We start from the raw sequence: 26986 nt of genomic DNA on the forward strand, positions 1-26986 counted from the left end.
TTTAACTGAATCCAAAGGGATGAGTTTATGCATTGGCAACAAGCATTTTCCAGGCTTTTGCAGTACTCTTTTTAATTATTGCACAAGTATTCAGTTTGGTTTCTCATTGTTGCCTTTTTTTAAACAGTCAACCTTTGATTTTGCTGGGCTTCGCAGCAGAAGCAGCATCACTCATCAGAAAACATAGCAATGGCATACACTAGAAAATTAGCCCTTTGAAAGCCATTGTTTTCTCTATGTATTGTGCAACTCAAATGAAAGAGTTGCGAATGTTATTCATGAAAATATTATTGTACACTCGCAAAAGCAACAATAATTGGAGAAGCGAATGTGCTGTGTGTATGATTATGCATGCAAGCCGTGCACACGGAATTCGCGGAACGGCACAGTACAAAAATTCCCAGTCTTCCGGTTGAGCGCGACTTTTACGAGTGGGTGCAGTGTGTGATTCAATTTGCTGTCGGCGCGCTATTGAAAAAAATTACATTTATTTCGCCCGCGCGCCCGCTCAACAGCTCCATCGGCGAGTGCGCATGGCGCGGACGGAGGGGCAATGATGACGGCCTGGTCCTTCCAGGAATTGTTATTATTAACGAGAGAGAGAGAGTGAGTGAGCGAGCGAGCAGGCAGGCAGGCGGCGAGAGAGCTGCTCCGCTTATTAAATGCGCCCCGGCACAATCTGTTACCATGTAAATCGCTACTTCAGCGTTTGACTGGGTGTAATGATCGATCGCGAACGACTCTCTGCTGACGCATTTTGATTTCTGAGTATATATGGAGTAATTTATAAACGCATTTCGTGAGAAGACCCGGTTTGGTTTTGCTCTACTAGCAGTTTCCTGGCGATATTGTTTCCGTGAAAGGGCCATTGTGCCGGCTCGCCTTGTTAGTACATGCATTGTTTGCAACTCTAGGAGTTTTGTTCAACATTGCGACACTTTGAGTTATTGTAATCGTGCGGCTAGTTTCGCCAATAGCAGGCTTCAAAGAACGAGTTGGTACTGAAAACCCACAACTAACATAATTGTTGCCAACGCAGAGACTAATGGAATTATTTCAGGCTTCAATCGACCTTGAGAAATTAGTTTTTGAGAAAAAGCATATGTTTTTTAAACGGTATGAGGACTGTCTCCCTTATTAGAATCTTGCTTTATTTAATAACAGCGGGGCCAGATTCGTGCAATGCGCAGATATGGCGTCCGGTGGAGAATGACGCGAAAAAACGGCCATGTGAAAATGCGCGAAAAGAACCAAGTTTTCGTCAATATTGTGGCATTGTACTAATTGTGTCTTTTAGATCGTAAAAACAAACTCTTTGACACTGTACGGGAATCCAAAGAGAGCTTTTTGTTTCCCAAGTTCAGACGCCATCTTTGATCTGCGCAGTGGCAACCAATTTTATCGCACATCTGGACCCCGCTGACAACACAGATTTTCCCCAAAAAAATTCAAACAACGTTGCAATGAAGACGAACTAGGGCTGCGATAGGTACAGAAAAATTGATTTCGACGGGTTTCAATCCACATATTATAAAGCAAAATCTAATAAATTTTATTTTATTTTTTGGCTTTTGTACAATTTTGAAAGTCTGAAATGATCAAATTGCATTTGAGCTAAGCTGGGCGCGTGAATTAATTTGCCACTACAAAAATTATTTGGAAACTACTCCGTTACGATTTTTTGGCCATTTAAAACATTCTTAGATGGTTTTGGTCAAATTTAACTGTATCAAGTGTGACTTAAAACCAAAATTTGCTTCATCATTGCTCATTTGATGTTTCAACAACGATTGGAAGCTCAGAGTGCAATCTATTTATTCATGATTTCCTTGATTTTTTATCCTAAAATTTCTTCTGCATTTTTGTTTTCCGTTCACGGATGAAAGAATACCGAAGAATAAATCGGATTTGGATGAGCAAGACAGCTGCTGTTATCGAGAACGTCTGAGGAAAACAAATTGATATCGCTGTCCCCGGGCGAGTATTCGAGCGAAACAGATTTTTATGATAAATTATGAGCACTACCAAGACTCTCTTTTATTTTGGCTCTTGAAAGAACAAGGGAACAATTTTTCTTCCTCTGTTAAAAATGCTGAGAAGAAAATCTTTGGCGGCAGACAGTGCTGGTGCCGATCTGGCCAAGGATAAGATTCGCCGCCGCCGCGCGCGTGTGACAGTAAAATATCCTGCGCGGGAGGATAAATAATTTGGCGAGCCGATCCCGCGCCGAATTAGCATGCTGGCCGGATAGATTTTTTGTTGACATCAAAAAGCGCCACATAAATTCTCTAATAATTGAAATTCAAAACGTGGGCATTTCACTGATTTTGCTCGCTCGCTCGCTCGCTCGCTCGCTTGCTCTTCGTGCCACAGAGAGGTTTATGAATTATGCCGCGGAATGCATTCCACGTTGCTCTGACGGCACTTGAATTTCAATTGGGCGCGTAAGGCACGACGCAGCACAGGGCAAGTGGCGCACCAAGCTCTCTTTGCTTGCTTCGCTGCTTCTGGAAATTGTGAAAGCTGGCAAAAAACAGAATAGGCCGGCTGCTTAAAATTAAAAGTGCACTCTGCAGTACCTGGAATCGGCGCCTCGACTGCAGACGCATGGGAAATTCTGCTCCTTGCCTTGCCAGCACACCTTCAGTCCGGATTTTCTACCTTGCCCAAGCGTTCGATACAGCAAACTCGTGTTCTCAGTTTCGTGTCCGTTTGGTGCCCACGGAATTCATTAAATTTTTATTTCAGAGGCACACTCAAAATGTTAAGGACTTAGACTCGGATAGTTTGCTCATCCATACTAAAGTTACGCTGTCACGTACACCAAGAATAAAATATGCTTTCGCAATTGACAGCCAAATAGGATCTCGAAACTATATAGGAAAAATCGGGAAAATATACACAAAATGTCAAGCACACAGGAAAAATTCAGCAAAAAGGCTCAGTTCCATTTTCAAAGCAAACATTTTAAATTTAATCAAAGAATAACTAAAAGCTGCGCAATTTTCAACCTTTGGCAAAAAGGCCAAATGAATCAACCAGGAAAATTTGTAAAAATTTCACAAAATGGCCCAGGAAATCGAGTTTTTCCCGTTATGATTTTATCGTGAGGAGAACTGAAAGGCAAAAAAACACCTGCGAATATTCATAAAGTTGATAGTTTTATAATTTTTTCTTCAAAATTCAAGAGCATACATGATTCTCAAGCCACCCACCCAGCCTTTTGCTGTCTAAAAATAAATCCCCGACTATAGTCAAGTTGCCTTTTGGGTCACATGCACATCAATTTCCAATTGTTGGATAATGCTGAAGAGGGTTGAAATGACGAAGACCGATAAATTCAGATTGACGAATTTGTTGGTGGATTGGGTTACAGTTGGAAATCCGATCGGACACTTAAATCAAGTACAAGAACTGAAATTGTTTACAATAATAAGTGATAAATTCTTTTGCTAACTGACTGTTGGACTCACCCCTTTGAATCGGGTTCTGCACAATTAAACGAATCACGTCAGCTAAATTCTTATTCTAAAATCAACTTTCTGCTGTTAAAAATTAATGCAAAATTACAATAATTCAAACCGCCGACAATTGTTGGCTGCTTCCAACAAAAAGCAGGACCGCGCTCGCTACAATGCCATTCAATGAAGGCAGAGAAGCTCATACGGGCGTCATAGTGATTTTCAGTTTAAATTTATGTTCCGGGGTGTTTATTTTCCGTACTTCTGCACCAATTTCCTGCTCAACTAGTTTCGGCTGCTGGTTTCGATCATGAGTTTTGTTAGCTCAATAAAGTAGGGTTGCAACCAGCTAACCGAAACTATAGTCGAACAGGAAATTTCTGCAGAAATACGGAAACATAAATAGCTCGCAGGAATCGATTAGAGAATCAGGGAATTTTTCTTCAATACTTGAACGGTCTCAAATTTAAGTTTTTGTTGGGTTTGTTGGCGCCGTTCACTTGAAAGATGTATGTATAAAGCTCTGGAAAACTTTTACGGCTCTTAGCATTCCATAATTTGGCAAATTTACATATTTGCAGAGGAAAACCAGATTTTCGCAAAGCATCAGAACTTACGACGGAATAAAAACACACACACTTTCAAGAGAAGTCAGTAATGGTGTCTGGATTCCGACTTAGAGAGGCTGATTTGAATCGAGTTTTGGGAGTTTCCAGCGTATAGCGTGCGTGTGTGTTTATGTATACAAAATGTGTCAGAGACGAGGCATCATTTCGGGGAGTGAGTTCGCGAGACAAGCGAGTGCGCGCAAGATGAGACAAAAAGGGGCCCGTTTCTGAAAGGCTGCGCTGCTCGGAGCTCTGCCTTTTACGGTGCAACTCGCGGGTCCACTTTTTTCGCTCGGATATAAATTCATCATCTCATTTTTAGCGGCGAAGCAGTAGTGTCCACAACAAAACAAGTCTGCTGCCGTCTCGCATTCTGATGACCAGATTCCACTAGTTTTAAGGCAGCCCACTTGCACGACAATATCATTAAAACGCTTCTGCTGCTCTCGTGGTCCATCGGTCGGTCGGTCGGTCGCCTAGCTATTGTCTGCGCTCCTGATTTTTGCTTGCCCTGGCCGGTTGGCCGGCTCAATCACTCGTTCGCCCGCTTCTCCGCGCCGCGATTCTCGTTTTGCCTCTCTCATTGTTTGTTATTTCGAGATCAACACGACAAAAAGCTCCTCTGCTTGAGTTGTTACCTCAAGTGTCACACTTGCATGTCCGCCGACACCGCGCGAATGTAGAGCTTCCATCGACTCTAGCTCTTGACCGTACTATAGTTGTGAACTTTTTTGCTCTCAGCGCGTATTTTATTTTATACATCCGACTGCTCCGACACGCGAGCTTTGCTCACTCGAGTCTTAAGTCGGTTGTAAAGGCGCTTCCTCATCCACTTCCATTTTTTGCACACCGCTCATCCAGATCGCATCAATGCACGAGAGAGGTGGAATTTAATTTAATTGCATAATTTTTTATATCACACTTCAAACCTTTAGTGAAAATCCCTTAATTAGAAGTTTTAACTGTTGAAACATTTTTCAATATGACTTTGAATTACAGACGAAAAGGTCAACAATCAACAAGTAATTTCTATTTCTTTAATTAGGCATAATGCGCTTTTACCTATGATTTGCGAGCAGCAGCAATTACCTGGAGTAATTACGAAAGATAATTGCTAGTTTTTTTGGTTTCCCTCTCGCAATGGAGTGTGTGATTGCAAAAATGAGCAAAATGCAAACTATGAGCGAAGATTTTTCTAAATCTGTTTTTTAAATTGCCAAACGATTATGAAAAATCCGTTAAATTTATAGAAGCATTCAAAATTTCAAGATTTTTTACAGCGGGCACCAGATTCTTGCGACGCGCAGATATGGCGTTCGGTGGAGTATGGCGCGCGAAAAACGGTCACGTGAAAATGCGCGAAAAGAACCAAGTTTTCGTCACTATTGTGACATAATTTGCATTACTTGTATTAATTGTGTTTTTTGGATCGTAAAAACAAACTCTTGACACTTGTACGGCAATTCAAAGAGAGCTTTTTGTTTCCCATGTTCAGACGCCATCTTGGATCTGCGCAGTGGGAACCAATTTCATCGCACATCTGGCCCCCGCTGATTTTTTAAACGAAACTCATATTTCTTTATTTAATTAATATATATTTTTTGTATTTTCCATCCAGTAAATTAATTTTATCCTGGACTACCTCAGTTTGCAATATTTTTTGCTTTCTTAATTTAATTTTCATCTATTTTATTTTGATTATCATTTTTAAGGACCACACTAAATAATTTTTAATGCCAGCAAGAAAACATCAATCATTTGATTTTAATGAAAATTTCACGACCCTAAAGAAACTCGTAAAACGACCCTCAAGAGGCAATAATACACAAATTGCACCCACGAGGTAATTCTTTACGAAAAAAAATCAGCATAATGTGCCTCATTCTCATTAAAAAAAATACGGAAACATCCGGCTGTGCGGAGTCGTCGAACAAGATTTATAATAATTGCTTCTCAAGAGAGGTGAATCTCATTCAATATTTTCGGCATGAGCAGCGTTTGATGTGAACGGATCCGCTGCTCCGCACGCACACTCATTATCGAATTCACTGTGAGTGGCCCACTTTCTGTTTCGATTCCGCCTCTCACGTGGGCAAGATATGAAATTGAGAAAGAGCCTTGCGAGCAACGAAACTGAGCCGGGACCGCGAGGGAGGAATGAATTTTGATCCAACTTTTTGTGCGATTACGATTTATCTAAGGAGGCGGAGCTATCTCTTTCCCGGCAGTTTCGCGAATTCCCGGGCTGGCTGCGGAATTTTGGGAAAAACTAGGCGCAGCTCTTTCCCGGCAGTCGTGACCTGAGGCAAAATCCAGCAGCCCTGCTCGTTCGAAGGAACCGATTATTTCAGGTGCAACAATTAGCGGAAAAACGAGCCGCGGCTAATTCGCTTCGAAATTGTGGCAATAATACAATTTACGGAATTAGTCGAAAGAAAATTGCCGCAGTTTCCAGAAGGAGTTGCGCCTGTGAGATTTTGTGAGCAATTTTCTTGCCTCGACTGCGGTTAACGGCGCTGCTCTCGAAACAAACAAAATATAATATTATATTGTTTTGCTGCTTTTTAAATCACGGCCGAGCCATAAAGATTCCACGAGTTCACGCTGTCACCACGCACTCTCGTCTAATTACCCCCGCGCTACCTTTTCGGACAGGCAATAAACAACAAAAATACTTCACAGGAATTTTCCGCCGACTTAAGGACTGCCCAGCGTGCGCGTTAATCATTTTCAGTCGGCTTTCAGCGAAACTCATTTTCAGATTGCTATCTCTGGCAGCCGTTTGTTTTAATTGCTGTTTCACGGAAATTCAAAGAGAAGCAGCCGATACTTTCGAGGGTTTGGCAGGAGGGCTGACCATTGTCAAAATAATGAATTACAGTTATAACCGCACTTTTTACGGAGAATTTTGGACGTATTAAGCAGGAAGTTCCTGTTGGACAGTCCATAAAACACTTTTGCACCGCAGGAACAAAGAAATTTTATTTATTTTCATACCAAAACCAAATCTATTTTTAAAATAATTTTTGAATATCCAAAACTTTTAATTGACACTTCTTTCCTTGCTGTTCACTATTATAATATTTTTTAAGCAGCCTGATGTGAGGAAATCAATCAGGAATCTTTGACGGTTTCGTGAGCTCTGCCTTTTATGCTGGTGGTAACGAGGAAAATGACTAACAATTTTTATGATTTCATTTACGACTTGATCATTCCCTCGAACCATTTCCCAGCTTTTCGGAAAAGGATCAAATACAGGGAAACAAGCGGGGAGGAAAGGAGTTAAAAAGCAGTGTCGGCGGCGGCGGCTCGCATGACTGTAATTGTCGCACATGTGTTTCCCTACGCCGGCCGTGTCTGTGTATTTTTCAATCACGTGACCGCTCTGCCGCTGCTTCACACACTCGCGAGTGAGCGAGCGAGCGCGGAGAGTGCGTTTTAACTCTTCCAGCACTGGCAGTGCTGCTGTTACGTTTTCCAGGTATAATTATGATTTAATAGGTGGTACCACTTTTCTCCGAAACAATCTTCGCCTTTTATTATACCTTCCTTTTAGACAGAAAGGAAAAAGTTTTCGTATAGCATATACGCGATCGAGTCTTCTCCTTCGGTAGCAGCTTTTGTGGTCGCGACTACCTGTATACTATACATCCAGCCCGCGTGTGTGTGGCTTCTTCCTCCAGCGCTGACGTCTCATTGCTTGTTTCTATTACTGCTCGGCAAAAAAAATATTTCGCTGTTTCCTGCCGGAGCAAATAATTCTGTTCAGGTGTTCCAATCGACATTTATTTTTTCCCTCCATAGACTCGGTTCTCACTCGAACGGGAAATCTTTTGGCGCTTTAAGTGGAAAGTGGGGAAAGCCACTTCATTTCCTTATGCAAAGAAATATTTATCTCTTACCACGAAGACCTTATGCCACGAGGAAACAAGGAAACTTCGTCTAGAAATAACTTGTTGCAGGTTTCAGAGCAAAAAGGGTTTGTTGAAGAGCTATTTCAGTTGCCATTGATGCTACTTAATGGACTTTTATTTGAAAAGCACTAGAGACGGCAAGAAAGTGTGAACATAATTTACAAATAACGAGATTCTCATTTACAAGGCTTTTAAATTTTGTGGTAAGAAACCAACTAAATTGTTTTAATAATAAAACTGGAATGCCAAAATGTGGACAAAAAGTCTAGAATCTACTGTAAAATTCTTGTCCTCAGAAAACTTGTGTTGTATTTTAATTTAATTAGTAACATTCCCAAAGAAAATGTATGCTATTCATATTTACGGTCTTATTTGCATAGAAAATTATAAGAAAGTCATTTAGAATTAACCTTTTATGTCCCAAATAGACCCTGCATTTTTGTCACACCTGCAATGGTTGTCCGGAAATGGAACAAAGAGACATGTGTTCACATGACACGCTTGCCGTGGCTTCCACTTTTTAAATTGTTAAAACATATAACTGTGGCATATGGCTGCATTTTTATCAACTGTGACTTTTCCTATTGCATTTTACCATTTTCTGAACTGTGATAAATAAAATCACTATTCCTTCATTTGAAATTATGAACGTCTGTTACAATTTATTTATATCTCTCGTACACTTTTGTGTTAAATAAGTCATTAACATATAATTTCACGCCCTTCTGGTTTCCACTTTGCAAAATTTTGTTAAAATTTAAATTTAAAAGATTCAATAATTCAAACTTTATTCTTGTTGCAAGCAGATCGGATACAAACTAGTTAGTGCCAAATGTGCGGCAACTGCTACATTCTCATTTTTTTTAAATTTTCTTCATTAAATTAATCAGTTTGATATTAAATTGCTGCTTTGTTCAACTGTTCACTAATTTAAATATTCAAAACGTTGAATGATTTTCCAGCATTTTTGCTTAAAGCCATTCCAACTTAAAATAAATTATCAGTTTAATGGTTTATAAACGGTTAACCATTATGTTGAACTAGCAGCATTTATAAACCGATCAATTCTTATTTCCTCGACAATTTCCAATATTGAACACTTTAATTATCTCGGCCGGCTGAAGTCGTATGTGCGCCTTTATGCGCAGTGAACAAGCACATTTTGTCGTAATGATAGAGAATTAGCAGCGCAAGGATCATCAGTTGGATCATTTGAGCGATCGAACGAGACCATTTTCCATTATTCTCGGTTCTCGGGCGTTTGTGTTTCAGTTTCAGTCATTAAAATGATTACATTTGCGGCCTTGAGTTGCAAGCCGGCAATTTCTTCTCGCTGCTCGGGCCATATACACACACACACACCGTGCAGGCAGGCTGGCTGGCTCTCTCTTCTCGCTACTGCTGCATGAGTCTCGATCGCAGTTATATGCGATCCGAAAAGTGGAAAATGATTGTTTTCTCGGAATTTATGCATGTGTGCCGTTTTCATCATCGTCGGCACAGCAGCAGCAGCAGCAGCGGCGGCTTCATAGCACCAGGCTCTCTCTCTCTCTCACTCTTAAAAATGGAAGAAAATAATATGATACGCGCGGCGAGCGAGCTGCGAGAGTGAGCCAGACTCCGCATACAGGTGCCGATAAACCAGTATTTTTGTTTTACAACTCACGTAGCAGAAATTAAAAAAGACGCATAGACGAAAAAAGCAGCAGTTGATTGCTTCTGGAAATTTTGCCGTTTTCGCCGCTGCCGAGAAAAGGTCACTCGCAATTATTACGATTATTATTACTGAAACTCACTGACTCGTTTCATTTTCCTTCTCCCGGCCGGCCGTCCGGCCGGCGCGGCGGCGTTTGTTAATTATCGCCGACGCGGTGGTCCCCGGTGCACCGGCAAAAAGCGGCCCTCGATGCCAAAATTGGAATTCCAAAAATCCGACCAGCGCGGCGTAGTTTGCGCAGAAATTTGTTATCGCGCTCTCGCGCACCCGACTGGTTCTTAGAACGCGATCTGTATGTGTGTGTGTGTGCAATTGTGTGTTTGATAAACAAAAAGAGCTGTCCGCTCGCCAATTAATCCTGTCCTTTTCACAAGCAGTTCGGTTTTGGTTTTATTTTTGCTCGCCAACCACCACCACTTGAGGGCAGCCTTTGAAAATGATGCCCACTCAACTCATTTCAATGGCTCACCGTGAATTAAAACTTGATCAAAGGTTCAAAATAAACACGGATGATTATCTTTTTCACAATATTTACATGCCTGTTAGAGTTTAAAACATAAAAAACATTTTTAGTTTGGCAGAAAATTCAAAAAGGCGCATTTCAAGCAAATTCAATAAAATTCCCGCTAGTTTGGCTTCAACAAACTTTGTGTTTTATTATAATAAAAAATTCCTTTAGATTTTTAATTTTTATTCCATCAGTCTGCTCTAATATTGACACGATTTTAACCGGTTTTGTAGACTTTTTCGCAGTGCTAAATTAATTTTTTATTTTAAAAAAATGACAAGATGAATGGACCAATATTGTGTTCTCAAGATTTTAAAATAAATTTCAATCTGAATTAACCACAAAATTTACACTGACACTTTTCAAACATTATTTCAGTGTGTGAATTACGTTGAATTTTCACGAAATCGTGCTTTTTACACTCTTTCATGCTCGAGAAATTGAAACATATTCCTGGAGTAGCTAATTGAAATGTTCTTGGTAATAATTACCGCAGCTTGTCTCGCTTTTAGAGGAGCTTTCGCTTCCAATAAGGTGCAATTAATCGTCTTTCCACAGCAGCAAAATAATAATTACCGGCTTTACCTGGTAATTGATTATAATCCGGCAGTTCACACGGGGAGCCGAGCAAGCGTGAATTTCCACATAATGCTGCTATATCGACCGATCACATCGCTTTGGCTGCTCCGGGTAATTATCATTTCTCGGAAACTGATTGACAAACGCACCTCCACACATAGCGAATTGAGCTGCTTCCAATCAATAATAAATTCTTGTTGACAGGTTCCCATGATGGCATATTTTCGTACACAACCGGGGGAATAATGAAGCTTTTGCACGCAACACCTTCTGAATTCCTTCAGTCTGCACACCTCGATGATGTTTATCGAAGCAGCAGCTGCGGGTCGAATTTTAAAAATTGCCGATTATCATTAAGTTTAAATTATAGCAAGCAGATGCGTCGCAAACGGAATATTTTATTTTGGAATTTCCACGAATTAACAATAGCACGAAGTGAAATCGCAATACTCTTTCTCGAGTGCAGAGCAGGGTTGAATTTCAAACGCGTGAGCGGAGCACAACACATAGCGGAGTTGATGAAATTGCAGAACGATCGTTTGGAACCCGCCCAGGAGGGCCGAATCGATACGTGGCTCCGCGGACCGATTCCTGGAATCCGAGGCGGCGGTGCATGTGCCGCGAACTCGTTTTCCCGCTGCTGGCAGGGCCACTTTCCTGGTCGCCGCCGCCGCCGCCGTGTGCATTATTCCGCTTCGTGCACGGCAACAACACACACTCAGTGCGAAAAAGTTGGAATTGATATAAACTTTTATGTTTACTGCCCGCCGGTCATCTTTGGTCAAACATTCGTGGAGTGGAGACCGACGCCAAGGAAACTCATTTCATGCAATCTGGAGTGCATTTTAATTTAATTTTAGGTAGATTTGTTTTATTTCTGAAGATAAAAAAAGCGCTTTTTTAAGGAGCCTGTGCATTTAGGATTTTTGAAGATTCAATAAGAGCACTGCAAGCGTTTGAAAAAAGTGTCACATGCCGTTGGATAGATAACAACGAGAGGAATCGAACCCTGCCAAGAAAATAAATGGTTTGGCGCTCTAAATGTTGGAGAATATTGGCAAAATTTGATTCAATTTTTTTTATTTTGTCAACAATTCAATTAATTAATTAATTTGAATGAAATTACAAGTTTGATATTGCCGCACATGACTTTTTAACAACATCAAAACATCCGAATTTCAAAATAGCTGCTTTTGCTCGCCGGGCAAGTGGTTGCGTCAACAAACACACGCCGGAGAGTTTCAGGAAGCACTTGCAAGTGGCTGAAATTGCTTTTCCGCGAACTGCCTTTTGATACACTTAAGCATACATGCAATTATCCTTATCGGCCGCATTTGTTACCAGGCGGGCGCAGCTTGAAAAGTGTAGTGTTCGCGGAACGCCTGCAGGAAGGAAGTTGCGGCTGGAAACGCACTCGTGAAAATTCAGCCTCCATTGAACTTGCTTGTTTTGTTTTTTATATCATCTTTTATTCTGAATGCTCGGCGACACGAGATTGCTTTCGCACATTCGCGGAATCGCAGGCGCGTAATTAAAACCGAGAATTTGCCGCCACTCGGCGTCACAAGTGTTTATGGAGAAGCACTCACGGCGGGCAGTCGAGCGTTTTCTCGACTTCATTTCGCAATTGGGTCAACGCAGCAAGCAGGGTGAACGCACGCAGCTCACAATTAGTGAGGAGGAGGAGGAGGAGAAGAAGCGGCTCTCATCCCGTGAGTGCAGCTTAACTCCCTCGAGACGCACCTTTCCCATGTGAATATGCAACACGCGCCTTGCCGATCGAGGAAAAAACGACTACGAGGAAAACCACGAGTGATAAGCAATTATGTGAATCGCCCTCGTTTCGCTATTGTGTGTGTGTGTGCTGCGCGTTTCATTCGCTGGAAGTCGTTCCTGAAATATCGTGCCTTCCTTGGAAACCGTAATTGCACCAACTACACAGAAGTGGGTGCTGCTGCTGGTGGGTAAAAACTAGTTGGAATTGGCTGCAATTAATTTATACAAGAAGGGGTCTTTAAAATTGATTTTAACATTAATGTCAACTCTGTTTGTGGCATAATTCTTTATCAACCTGGAAACGTCAGGCGCGATATGAATTGTGTGGCGTAAACACGTTCTGATTCCTCGAAAAAGTATTTTTTTTAAGATTCAAATCTAAATTCGTTGAATTCAGTATCAAACTGGACATTGTTTTTTTCTACTTTGGACATTATTAAAATATTCTTTAAAAAAATAGCACCAGACATTGGGTTAAAATAACCGCAAAAATCATTTTTTTCTGGTTTTCAAAATATTTTCAGGCAGGGAAAGAAAAATTTTCCGATAAAATGGCAAGAAACCTTCTTGTAAAAATTATTTTTTTATTCCTACTCCATGAAAAGGGTCAAAAGAAAAAAAATTACTCAATTTTGTGAATAAATTAACCAATAATAAGCAGTTAAATTTTAACATATCAGATACCGAGAAACTCGTTGCCTCAGCACTAACTCGTAAATTTGTTAAACATTTAACGTTTGCATTTCTCAACTGCGAGCGTGCATTGCTAAAAAAAAAAAAAAAATAAAAAGGAACGCGCCAGACAAATAAAAACAAACCGTTGCATTTGCCCTAGATCCTATATATCGCAGGTTACGGGTCGCACATACACGGCACTTGTTGCACGTGACTAATTCGATTGCACAAAGAGGAACGACAAGCTTATACGCACCACGTACTCAAGGGGTGGAAAATTAATCTAGTTTCTCAAAGGACTAATTAACATGTTTGTGGTTATGTGATGCAGTTAGCGTCCACAAACGTTTACTTTTTTATCAATTCGGTAAATGACCACCAATAAAAGTTCTTTTGTCTCGGCATTAAAGGGAATTTTTTAGTTTTGGACAGGGGTGGCCATAAATAATATTTTTTCTGAATTAACATTAAACGAAAATGGCTCGCATGAATTCAGGATCTTGAGTAAAGCCAACGATTGCTGATTAAAAATTCTCTTCGTCTTATTTTGTGGTTATGATTTTGATTTTTTGAGTGAAAAGTAGTTCAGTGCAAGAACGTGTTATATTTAATTTTTTCCTAGCCATCCTAAATAAATTCATTCAATTTAAATTTAATATAGCTATCCTTTCTTGAAAGATTTTTTTCTTTTCAGCTAAATATTTTTCTGGTGAAACTCACCACTCGATGCTGCGGTAGCCCCTGGCGCAGCAGTGGATGCTTTTGAATTTGGCCTCGATGGCGAAGTCCGACTGTCCGACCTCGCGGGTGAACTGCATGCCGGACGCATTGTGCGTCGCGCTCAGGTGGAACTTGGTGCAGAATTCCTGCTTGTTGTCCTGGGCCAGCACCGGCCCCAGCAGCAGCGTCAACACGAGGGCCACCTTGCAAAGGCCCATCATCACTCGCACATTCTTCGGCACTGACTGACTGACTGGTGGCTGCAGCTGGCCGCACGACCTGCCGAGCCGATCCGTCCTACCTGCCCGGCCCCGCCAGCCGCCGCCGGGTGGAAGGGGATTCCGCGGAATGCCTTCAAGGTCCAAGGCGCCGCCGACAGACAGCGCGCCATCTCTGCCACCAGCCACGCAACCGCACCAAAGCACTTTGTCCAAATCTGCTTATCGGGAGTGCGTGTGCTGAGCTTTTTCCTTATTGAGATGACGTGATCCAGATTTAACTCATTATTGGACTCAAGACGATTTTTTTTCTACGCGTCCAGTCCAGGCAGTGAATTAACACACGAAGTTTAGCCACGAAATTAAATTTTCACTTCTCACTTAAGGGCCGATTAATTTTTTTCTAGAAGAATTGTTTAAGTTGACAAAACGTATTGATTCATATAAAGTCTTATTAACTTCAGACAATGTCAAATCCGGTTCCTTATTTTTCAAGAAAATGTTTAGGGCTGTGAATTTTAGTTGTTTTTTAGCAGTTAGTTTTTCGACTCTTTCAAAACTGTTATTGCTAGACAGTTTTGTATGGTTTGTAAGCCTATTTCGATTTTTTACTTGCCCAATTAACACGTTTTTACCATCGCATATACGGAAAAAATCTTACATTTTTGTCAAATTTTAGAAATATCAGAATAGCAAATTTCATACGCTCGTCGGACATTTTTTGAAACATTTTTCCTCCTAGCAGCAAAAAATCGGAGTGAAGTTTGTCGTGACACTCTGCTTTGGCCAGAAGGTCACCACAAAGTTCACAATGTGTGTACTCATCGCTCTAGTGTGCAATAGAGCAGCAGGGAAAAAGATTGCATCCCACTATTAGGAAATATTCTGCTGTTCGTACATTTATGCAACTAGTATGGGTGGAAAAAAGGTAGCAAAAAACCTAATGATCTTTTGTTGGTTTTGTCAAAAATATTTGTTTCTAAGTAGCAAATTGCATCTGCCGGGCTAAATTATTTAAATTACTTTCAGAATTGAACAAAAAAGCGTCTGCTCAAGACCATTTCCAAGATATTTACGACAGGAAAAACTAATTCAAATGCCAAATTCCTAAAAACTCTACGATCGGATATTGGCAGTAGCGTGGTTTGAAGAGAAACAAAACGAATATTAACTTGTGGAATTTAACAATAAAAATATATAGAACTTTACATCAAGGAGAAGTGTATTTAATTTCGTAAAAATATCAAAATATTTTCGGAATATTGCAAAAATTAATAAATCCATATTTTTCTAGGTTTCGATAATTTTATTGAGGTATAATTCCTAATTTTACACAATGCCAAGACAAAAATATTTGAAATTGACACTTTCGAAATGCTTTTGGAAAGCCTACGTCTTGCACGCTTTTGTACCAAAGAAGATAGAGATATGAGAAAAATCCAGCTACAAATTTATCACAGAACTGCGTTAATTTTGTTTTTCAATTGTAAAATAGCTACTCAAAATTATAAATGGTTACACAGTCTACGAGTTGTGATTCAATATTTGTGAATGACTAGATCGCCGTCCACGTATGCGCTTCGGAATAAATTGATCCTGTCCACGCTGGACTTGGCCGCTCGCCACCGAGGGAATCCGTCGTAGAGGTGGCCGATCAGCGGCGACACGCTCACGGGGCCGACTGACCAGCACTTTCGGCCACCGTGCATCTGAAGAAGAGACTCAAACTCAGCCAACTCTGGGCTGAAGTAGGTACAAGTATTGCTGGAATGTAAAAAAAATTATGTTAATGCTGCAACACCGAAAATTAGGGATCAATTAATATTTAATAAAAAAAACGAAGTGCAGGAAAATTTATGAAATAAATCTAGTAAATTACAAAATGACTGTTAGATACTCTCTGCGTGAATCTGACTGTAAGGAATAACGTTTTTTGAACGAACTAATATATTCAAAGATAAAACGTACAGAAGATCACAGTTAATTGGGGAATTCTTCCACTCTTTGTTAGAACTTTTCGAACTTTGGTGAATTATAATGACGATTTGATTCCTTAAAAAAGGGGAAAACGCCATTAAAATTCTCAAGTAGGAATGAATAATGATTAACAGATGCGCTTAAAACGCTAAAAACCATCCAATTTAGCTAATAAACCATTATCAAACAGACAGTTTTCCTCCAAATTAAGTATAAAAATAATTTACTATCTAAGAAATTTCTAAAGTTGGTTTATTTAAAATTTTGTCTTAAAAAAATGATTTAAAATGATAAAAATTCATTTGAATCAGATTTTGCGCTACCCTTTATGCTGTCTAGGGGATTTAAAAAATTTTCGGGCATCGTAAACAACATTAATTTAATTCTGACTCAAAATAAATTTGAGAAAATAGCATATTTGAGGCTTTAATTTTATTTCACTTACTGGAACCAGTCCACTTGAATGCTGAAAGTGTGATCAGCAGTGTGCGGGCTTAAAAATGAGTTGATCCGCCGGGCGTGCCGCTGAATACTAATTTCCGCGGGCGAGGAGCACAGCTCAGGGTGCTCCAGAGACCAGACGCTGAGCTTCTTCAGGACGCTCTCCTTCCTGTTCGATGGCAAAATCCACTTGACACCCCGGCAGTGCTGCTTTAGGGGCACGAACTTCTGCACCTATGCGAGTTATTTAAAGTCGAATTAACAGAGGTGACAGGATTTAAAGAGTATAATTTTTATAATACTGGAAAGCAGAAATTTGTCCTGTGGCGAACGGCGTTGCGCAGGCAAAAGCAGTGAGCCTGCGACATCAGAGCGGCGCTTTTGGGAAACAGCCACGCTGACCACGACCTCAGAGCACTCGCAATGCTCGTCGCAGCCATCCACATGGCTTCGCAGATTTTGTCCAGCACCGGCTGCTTGTACGACTGGAATAGTTGCGTGATATTAAAACGCATAAGAGCTAATTGTAAAAAAAATCAATACATCATTTTGAAAGCTAGTTAAATGTAAATATGTAGATAAATAAATTTTTAAAAATACCAGCGGGGTCCAGATGTGCGATAAAATTGGTTCCCACCGCGCAGATCCAAGATGGCGTCTGAATGTGGGAAGCAAAAAGCTCTCTTTGGATTCCAGTACGAGTGTCAAGAATTTGTTTTTACGATCCAAAAGACACAATTAATACAAGTAATGCAAATTTTGTCCCAATATTGACCAAAACTTGGTTCTTTTCGCGCATTTTTATGTGACCGTTTTTTCGCGCCATACTCCACCGGACGCCCTGTCTGCGCGTCGCACGAATCTGGACCCCGTTGAAAAATATTTAGCATTTCTATTTTTATTTTCGCCATATTTCATTAGACTGATAGACTCAAACATATTTTTTCTCTCTGTTTAAGTTACAAAAATTCATGCTATTTATTTTTAAAATTAAATTTTTTTTTAGAAGTGACAAAAACAATCAAATTATAAAATTTAGAAATATCTTCAACATGCAAATCATTATAAATTAAAATAACATTTTAGCTATTTACCAAATGCAGCCTCATTGAAAATGCTGACGTGACCAGAAGGGTGTCGTTGAGGGCAAACCAACTGGCGCAAATGTAGCTTGCTAAACCCATTTTCTCCCAGTTCTCCAGAAACTGGGCCAGAGAGACTCGCCTGTTGTTCTCAAGTAACCTGCCAATAAAATACTAATGTATCTTTTTACCCTACAATTTATATACAATTTTATACGTGTGAAGGGGCACGCATTTGAAGGTTGCTGAGGTGATCACTCCAGAGAGACCGAGCCCTGAAACGACCGACTGCAGGGACAGCTCGGGCCTTTGCTCGCCTTCGGTGATGGCTTTTTTGTCCTCCTTTTCCGTCGGCCAGCGAACTTCTTTCGTCGCCCCAGACGGTAATACTACTTCGCACTTTTCTAGGCTATCTGCTATTGATGTGTTTGATGCAATCATCCCTAAAATTTTAAAATCAACTAGAAATTCAAAATTTATTTTATCAAGAAAATGATTGAAAGTGAAATTTTTTTAAATCTAGATGAATTGTTACTATTTTGGAAGCAACAGAAATTTGTTGTTACATTGTCTAGAGTTTTTTCAATTTTAATTAAAAAAAATCGTTTTGGTCCAATCAACACTCCATTATAATTATAATGCTATACGCAAATGGGAAAATTGGAATAATAATTTTAAATGTAAAACAATTTTCACAGTTATATAAAATTGTTATGAATAAACTTAGGTGTTAATTTCTAAATTAAATTATAGCAAAATTTATTTAAATTTAATGTTTAACTTATACTTACGTATTTTTTTTATTTTTCTTAAAAATGTAACTCAAGTCTTTTATACAAAATAAAATTTTTAATTAAATTAAATGTTTTAATAACAGGCTCTTGTAATTTTGATTAGCAGAGTTTTCAATGGCTATTGTACACGCGCTTTTAAAAATGTTTTTATTAATTAAATAAAGGTTAAAGTATTTTTAGGAATAATTGAAAATATGAATTAATATTCGATAATCATTGCAACTGTGCTAATTATGAGGTATATAACAATTAACGAAATGGAAAGTAAATAAAGCTTACAATAAGCAATATAATTACGTTAATTTTAACAAAATATAAGCTCTTTTTTAATTGATTGTTACTCAGTTTCAAAGTTTGTACCTAGTGATATAGCATCAATGACAGTGAAATTCGGCATTGGTCCCGCAAACTCGAGGGCCAGGTTGAAACTCCTGAGCATTTCGCTGAGCTCCAGCAACGTCATCCCTCCCTCGATCTTGACCCTGCCAAATTGAACTTGATATACCAAAACAAATATTAAATTCAAGGACTGACATTTGCTTTTCAGGGTCGCAAGCCACGAGGGCTCGCATCGGCGAAATGTCCACGGTTGCATCTCTGTCGCTGCCTCTTGGACAGGGAAAAGTGTTGCCGAAGAAGCGTAGTTTCAAGTCGTTGTCCTTCGCCTGCCTGATGACCTTTAGCAGAGCAATTTTTAACTTTAATTTGCACAAGAAGAACCCAGCTACCTCGAAAATCTCGTCGACGCTGTGCACCGGAATCATTGCGGCGTCGGCTCCTAGTCCAGGTCCATGCAGGAATTATTGCGATTTGGCGAGCTTTATTTTGGTTCCGACGCTAAAATCAATATCAGCTGGGCCTGTTGTCGTCAGAACTGTACTGGGTTTGTATGTACACACTCTCTGCGGTGCTAAGCGTCTGCTGGTGCGGACGCCCGTGGTGCGTCCTGCGCCGATAAGACTCGGCGCGCGGGCCTGCGCACTCCTCTCCATACGAGCACCACGAATGAATTAACGAGCCCCTTTATTTTAACTCCACTCGGGGAACAAAGGCAGGCAGACGCATTAATGCTTTTATTAACACTTTAAAGGGAGGAGGAGAGCGCTTTAAAATTGGTGAAAGTGGCTTTTAGCAAAGATAAAGTATTCTCGCATTGAGAAAAAAATCAGGTTTAATAATTCCTGGTAATTTGTAATTAATTAAATAAATTTAGCTTACCAACTAGAAATTGTGTCTTCTCATTAAAAGAGGAAAAATATTTAGAAAATGCATAATTAACAAGTTTTTGAAACGGAAAAGTTCCATTCTATTGGTGAATGAACAGTGGCAAACATAATACTGCTTCTGCTTACTGAAAATAATCATTTTGTTTTGATAAATTTGCTTTTAAAGTTAAGCTGTACAGAAAAATATGACAAATCCGCCTTTTTAATATTATACTTTAACAGCTTGGGAAAAGCTATATTATTCACCGACAGTGCTGTTAAAATTTACGAGAAAATCAGCTCCAAAGTTTGCATGTTAATCAAATAACTGTCTCCTTATTGAAAATTCATCTCACCAGAAAAAAATGTACGTCCTAAATCAGACTCTGCGTTGGCTAGATCATGACGAGCGGAATCGAAACCAAGCGAAAAATAAAAATTAAATGCTTTACTATGTAACATTGACAAAACCATTTAATTTTTGTGATAAATTTGGCGATAACTGCCAAGTGTTACTTGGCCCTGATTTCATTATTGCGCTTTGTTGAAGATAAAAATGTTGCTAAGTTCAACAAATAATAATAGACTCCATGAACCAACCCGCTGAACTTGTGGGCTATGCTGGTTGCAGAGACAATAAAATTTCAGGAGTTACAAAAAATGGAATATAATGTTCAACCTTCAGTTAGCTTAAAACAATATTTTGGGAATTATAAAAAACTGACAAAATCCATTGTCATAGTTTAGTAAAGAGAAGTTTGCGTACTTTTTTTTAGTGGAAATTAAGCACTTCCTGGCGCAACCGGAATTTAATATTTTTCTTTTTTTGTATCAAGTGTTTCTGTCACGATGCAGCTTGCACCATTCGCAAGATCTCGTCACTAAGATCATGGCTATAAATCACTGAAATTTTTTTTATAAAGATTTAATTTTAATATTGCACAAAAGCGTCGTGATCATCATTATTTTAGCTTCGCATATTCGAAATATTTCCTACACTCGACGCAATCAACCACTCGTTAAAGCCAACGTTAATTATTAATTATTATTCTTGAGAAGTAAATATATGCATAACAAGACTTTCATCCTCGTTGATTTCAGAGCTAGTTAATCAAACACGACTAATTAATTAATTATTGTCGCTCACTCCAAATGAAAGAAAAATATAATTATTGAAAATTTTATAAACAGCTTTACAACCGCTGATATCGATTTATTTTTTTAGATATAACAGTGCTTTCGGCTGATTAGGCTCCAAAAACTTATTTTATAATGAGTAAGCTTGTTCCAATTCAATATCACTGCTTCAAAAAATCCTCAACCTCGATTTCAATTTCTTTCCCTGCAACCCACCGCGTGACGAAGAAAACTCTTGGCGCCAGATTGCGATTGTCTGTTGCAGGTGAGCAAGTCCATTAGTTACCTTTTGTTTGAACTGTTATAACGATAAGCAAATCCTCCTGATTAAATTGTATATGTATTAGTGCATGATTCGGCAGAGACGAATTTTTATTCAACAATCAACATGCTGGCAGCTGCACTATTCCAACGGAGTGATATCATCAACGCTGTTTTTCTTTAGAGGCTGCGGCGTTCTCCAATTTCCTCGTTTTCGTTTGCTCTCTCTCTCTCTCTGCCACTGTGAGCACACGCAGGCTTGAGAACACGGAACGTACGCGTGGTGGCCGCGGCACAAGGAGGGTCCATTCACGCGAGATCGGTGTCAAACAATCCGCGTTTTGTCTCGCTGCTCACAGTTTACGCAGCGGCGATAAGATAGCGCGAATTCAAATTATTATTCAGCAATACATCAACGAGGACCGTTATCGTTCGACACATTGACGAAAGTGCGCGGCGTAATCAGCGGCTCAGTGTGACAACAGATTTAGATCGGGAAAGAACTTTATTGCTGTGTATTATTAGGATTGAAAAAGTGAAAAATGCATCAGCCGTTTCCAACAACAGTGGAGGATTTCCCCGACAAGGTATTGTTTTATTTTACAGCAATAGAATGTCAAAAAAGTTTTGGAGGCAGTAAACAATATTTTTAAAAAAATTTTAACTGATTTTTCAGGCGGTGGATTTCCAAATCGATATGGTGCTGGTTTACAGCACTGCAAATTCTGATAACGAGAAAATCAAGGCGAGAGACACGTTTGAAGGAAATCTTAAACAGGCTGGACTTCGTTTGAACCATGAGTCTGGAAAGGTGAGCAATCCTCAATCTCTATAATATGTTTAGGTATAAATTTATAATTTTATTTGCCAGCTCATTTTAGGTTCTCAAAAGCTGAAAATTACAAATCTTTTGATCTTTTTCCAAACGGAAACCACCAACTTGAAATCTATTTCCTTTCATGTGCTATGTGCAACACGATCATTATTACATTTTTCTTTATTCATACTTCATACATATTAAAAAATTTGAATCTGTTTTCTAATTGAGTTAATTGGAATCCGTATTTATACAATTTAATTAACGTTTAAAATTTTATTTCTTGTTGGTTTTGCTCGGTGTGGATCAAACAAAAATTAAATTTCATAGTGAATTGCGCGTTATCAGTTCATTCAAAATTGTGGCTAAATAACTAACAACAAAGCGTCACCGATTTCATCCGCATTCTAATTAATCAAGATGTACCCTTTTTATCTCGCGTCAATTTCCTCAACCAGGGCATCACCAAGGAGAATGACGTCGTGTTTGTCAAAATCCACGCTCCTGGCAGGGTTTTATTCCAGCAGGCAGAACTGTTGGGACTGAAAAAGTCCGTCGTTTTGCCGAATACGCTGAATAAGCTGCAGAAAAGAAAAGTCACGCCGAAGTTCATGAAGCCGAAATTAAATTCAGGCGGCGAGCCTCGCTGCCTCAAAGCCACGTTCAGAGAAGACATGAGCGATTTGTAGATAATTTTAAAATGCCGAGTTATCTTTCGTTAATCGATTTCCTATTAAGGTTTGGCGGTGATGTGAAACCAGAAAGCGTGTTTTCGGCGTCGGAAAGGGCGGATATGGTGTGGAATATTTTGCGGAGGACGCAGTACGGAGAGAATGAAGAAGACGTAAATAATTATTAAAAACCACCAATCGCATAATATATAATTGAACTAAAAAAATTAATTAGATCGGAATCAGGCAGCTGATCAGCAGGGAATGCTACACGGCGGCTTACCCACTTCACGACGGGCCGTACGGTGTGAATGCCACCTGTTCAAATGACCGGAAGGTGCTGTTTACCCTCGCCCACCAAATTGACTTAGCCTAAAAGGACTAAATTAAACTTCCGCAGGATCTGTATCAAGAATGGGCCAGGGTTCAGGCCTGGTACAAGGTGCAGCCGCTCGACAAAATCCGCGAGTATTTCGGCGACGAGGTGGCTCTGTATTTCGTCTGGCTCGGCTTCTACACCCAAATGCTGATTCCGGCCTCGATCGTGGGCCTCATCTGTTTCATTTACGGCCTGGCAACCATGGGCAGCGACACGCTCAACACGGCAAGGTGATGCTTGCTCAATGGTTCATTCAAAGATGATGATATAATTAAAAACAATCAATGCAATCGGTCGTTCCCTTTGGTTGTTACTAGGCGTCAATTAAACGCGAATTTCCAGATCGATGATATATGGACAATCAGTCAAGTTCATTACAATAAGTATTGTTTTTCAATTGCTGATAGATTGAACTGCATTGTTTTTTCCTTATATTGAAATAGGGAAAACACAAAACCTCTGATAGTCAAAGTTTATTTTTTGAATCCTTAACTTTTTTGTTATTTTTATGCATGGTTAATCAGCGGGGACCAGATTCGTGCGACGCGCAGATATGGCCTCCGGTGGAGTATGGCGCGAAAAAACGGTCACGTGAAAATGCGCGAAAAGAACCAAGTTTTCGTCAATATTGTGACATTGTACTAATTGTATCTTTTGGATCGTAAAAACAAACACTCGACACTCGTACGGCAATCCAAAGAGAGCTTTTTGCTTCCCACATTCAGACGCCATCTTGGATCTGCGCAGTGGGAACCAATTTTATCGCAAATCTTACCCCGCTGTGGTTAATAAAACTTTATATTTATTTAATCCACTTTTTTACATATTTTTGAAAAATAAAATATTTCCTATGTGTTTAGCAAAGAAATCTGCAATAAAACTGGCGTTGGAGGTCTTTACATGTGTCCAAAATGCTTGAATGGTGCGTGCGGCTACCAAGAACTGAGCAATTCGTGTTTTTACTCGCGCCTCACGCACGTTTTCGACAACACTTCCACCGTAATTTTCGCTGTCTTCATGTCCTTTTGGGGTAAAACTAATAATTAAACCAATAAATAAATTATATTAATGGAAAATGTATCAGCAACCATGTTTCTCGAGTTGTGGAAGAGAAAGCAGGCGCGATTGGTGCAAAAGTGGGGCCTGACAGACTCCCAAATGGACATGGAACCAAGGCCGGAGTTCGTGGCTTCGGTGCAGACGACTCGTCCAAATAAATTTACAGGACTGCCCGAACCGTACATTCCGTTTTGGAACAAAGTTGTGCGCATCTTTACCACCATTTCTGGAGTTACCTTCATGGTACATGATTATTCTTTCATTTCTCTAGGAAAAATTAGAATTTCGTCCCTATCTAAATAATAATAATTCTTTTATTTTAAAATAAAGAACTGTGCTGCATTAAATTTGCCAAAATCAATCACGTCAAGAGTGTCAAATTAAACATTGAATATTTCAACCTGACCATAATTTTCGCAGATCCTCGTGGTTTTGAGCGCAATTGTCGGCGTCATAATTTACAGAGTGGCGATAGTGGCCGCCTTTTATGACAGCGGGGATGAATTCTTGCAGCAAAACAGCTCGCTCTTAACCTCTGCCACTGCAGCCGTAATAAACTTGATAGCCATTATGGTTTTGAATATCGTGAGTACTTTTTTTAAAGTTGTGAATGAAATTAAATATAAACAATTTTGTAGCTATACAAATGGATTGCAAAGAAGCTGACCGATCTTGAATGCCCACGAACTCAATCTGAGTACGAAGACAGTTACACGTTCAAAATTTTCATCTTCGAGTTTGTCAACTGCTATTCTTCACTGTTCTACATTGCATTCTTCAAGGTATTTTTATTTATAATTTGCTCTGTATGTATAAACAAACAACCTCAATTTAGGGGAAATTCTACACTTACCCTGGTGACGACAACATGTGGAACACATTTTTAGGAATTAAAGCCGACGCGTGCGATCCGGCCGGATGTATTTCTGAGCTGTTCATCCAGCTAATCATCATCATGGTCGGCAAGCAAATTTTTAATAACGTGATGGAGGTCGCTATTCCGTGAGTAGAATGGCTCTTTCCAAAAGGCTCTATTAATGTTTATTACAACGCACACTTGAACAGTTTCATCCGGAAATGGTTGGCTTCAGATGAAAAAATAGATCTATTTTTGAAAAGCCCTCAGTGGGAGCAGGATTTCCTTTTGGCCGCCCCCTCGGACCATTCCATGATCCTTTTCAGCGAGTTTATGGAAATGAGTAATTAAATAATTATATGTATATAAACAAAGAGGAATGTTTAATCATGGATCTATGAAGTCTTGCAGTTTGGATTTACGACTTTGTTCGTCGCCGCGTTCCCGTTGGCGCCGATTTTCGCGTTGCTTAACAACGTTTTTGAGATCAGGCTGGACGCGTACAAGATTCTGTGCAAGTTCCAGAGACCGGTGCCGAAAAGGATGGCGTCCCTGGGCGCTTGGTTCAGTATTTTGCAGGCACTCACTTTCATTGCCGTAGTTACAAATGTGAGTTTAAATCTAAATTATTTTTATTAAGAAGTTAAAATTAAATTATGAAAATTCCGAAAATTCCATTAATTTTAAATTTTTAGGCTTTTGTGATTGCCTACACATCAGACTTCATCCCAAAGGCGATGTATTTGTGGGCCGAGTCCATCACCGGCACTCTGGAAGGCTACGTGAGATTCACTTTATCAGGTCAGCTTTTCCTAATTGTAAGTGAGACCCAAAAACCGATCTCTTAATTCCGATTCACAGCCTTTGCGATTGAGGATTATCAAGCAAACACTACTCCTCCTGAGGGAGTAACTGAGTGCCTGTACAGAGGATTCAGAAAGCCACCTGGCGACCCACAAGAATACGAAGTGACCCTGGAGTATTGGCACGTATTTGCAGCAAGACTGGCTTTTGTTGTCGTATTTGAGGTATAAAGTGATATAAATTACACGGCATATGGCTTTATTTTGAGAGCTAAAAGAATTGTCAGTTAATAGAATGCATCCCTTTAAGTTTTTCACATTAAATATTATTCCTTTTGAGAAAAAATGGAATATTTAAAAGTAAAATAAGCTGCTATATATGATCTTGTTTTGGCAGGTGTAGTTCAAAACATGGATCACGCACGTGTATGATTTGAAAAGTATTTTCTACTTGAAGCAAATTATTAATTTTTGCAATTAATCGATATCATAATTCAAACCAGTGTTCAAATTGTTCTTCTTGCACAATTTTTCTAAATTTCTTACATTTTACCATACGATCAAATAGAAAAGTGTTCCACTCCTATTTTCAGAATTTTTCCAAAGAAAAAATCTTTTCATGAATGAGAGAACATAATTATATTATATTAAATTGCATTTTTTCAGCACGTTGTGATGGGATTGTCTGGTTTGATCGCCTACGCCATTCCTGATCTGCCGTGGGATGTTCGAGAGCAGGAGTATTTGGAGGAGAAAATAATGGAGAAAGCTACGCAAAAGTACCGGGTGCACAACAACCGCTCTCTGAGCCCTTCCACAGAGGCTCTCATAACGAAAAGCGAGGAATACGTGAGCAGCCTTCCGGTTTGAATGATTGTAATTAGCTGATCAATTTTGCAAATAAAACTAGTACATTTCACGATCGAACTGTCAATGTGTAAATAAAATTCAATGAATCATCACCATTTTTATTTTTCCTTTCATTTTCAACCTGAGGATTCTTAAGAATTGAATTTTGAATGGGTCGTGAGGATAAAAAAAACCAACCTACAGTTGGGAAATATAACCTTTTCCCTATTTAATCTCACTGCGAGTTTAATCTCAGACAGCAAGAGTAGAAAAAAACTCGGGGAACTGCCATGCAAGCGAGTGTTAAAAATCTTTTAACGTACGTGATGCTGTCGAGAAATATTTTATCATCGGAAAAAAATTCTAGCGTTCCCACATTCCCACTCATTTTCGTTGAAGTTGTTGTGTTTTTACGCTGGTGTTTTCAAAACCACATATATCTGAAAAAAATATATAACTTTTTATTAGGTCTTGGGCAA

At 39.5% G+C, this 26986-nt stretch overlaps 3 protein-coding genes across 3 annotated transcripts in view; 1 reads left to right on the forward strand and 2 right to left on the reverse strand.

Annotated features, from left to right (window-relative positions):
* Window positions 1-14256, reverse strand: part of LOC135935488 (interleukin-1 receptor accessory protein-like 1-A) — a 34858-nt gene extending 20602 nt beyond the window's left edge. Inside the window, exon 1 of the mRNA XM_065477872.1 lies at window positions 13959-14256. Within this exon, the coding sequence (XP_065333944.1) occupies window positions 13959-14179 (221 nt within the window). The 5' untranslated portion in view covers window positions 14180-14256. The remainder of the gene's footprint in view (window positions 1-13958) is intronic.
* A 1205-nt stretch (window positions 14257-15461) lies between these two features.
* Window positions 15462-19394, reverse strand: LOC135935489 (uncharacterized). Its single transcript, XM_065477873.1, has 8 exons — window positions 19199-19394; window positions 19005-19147; window positions 18831-18952; window positions 17894-18119; window positions 17689-17836; window positions 16897-17079; window positions 16599-16828; window positions 15462-15940 (listed from the first exon to the last, which is right to left on the reverse strand). Exons 1-8 carry the CDS (start codon window positions 19232-19234, stop codon window positions 15715-15717), a joined length of 1314 nt encoding a protein of 437 aa, XP_065333945.1. The 5' UTR covers window positions 19235-19394; the 3' UTR covers window positions 15462-15714.
* A 1976-nt stretch (window positions 19395-21370) lies between these two features.
* Window positions 21371-26542, forward strand: LOC135936177 (anoctamin-4-like). The gene is made up of 16 exons (XM_065478902.1): window positions 21371-21660; window positions 21750-21884; window positions 22349-22575; window positions 22629-22734; window positions 22797-22898; window positions 22962-23170; window positions 23801-23970; window positions 24025-24242; window positions 24420-24584; window positions 24638-24781; window positions 24835-25001; window positions 25065-25198; window positions 25259-25464; window positions 25551-25656; window positions 25717-25883; window positions 26325-26542. The coding sequence occupies exons 1-16, from the start codon at window positions 21616-21618 to the stop codon at window positions 26526-26528; spliced, it is 2505 nt and encodes an 834-aa protein (XP_065334974.1). The 5' UTR covers window positions 21371-21615; the 3' UTR covers window positions 26529-26542.
* Window positions 26543-26986: the final 444 nt, after the last annotated feature.

Source organism: Cloeon dipterum, chromosome 2 (assembly GCF_949628265.1).
Source record: "Cloeon dipterum chromosome 2, ieCloDipt1.1, whole genome shotgun sequence".
Lineage (NCBI taxonomy): Eukaryota > Metazoa > Arthropoda > Insecta > Ephemeroptera > Baetidae > Cloeon > Cloeon dipterum.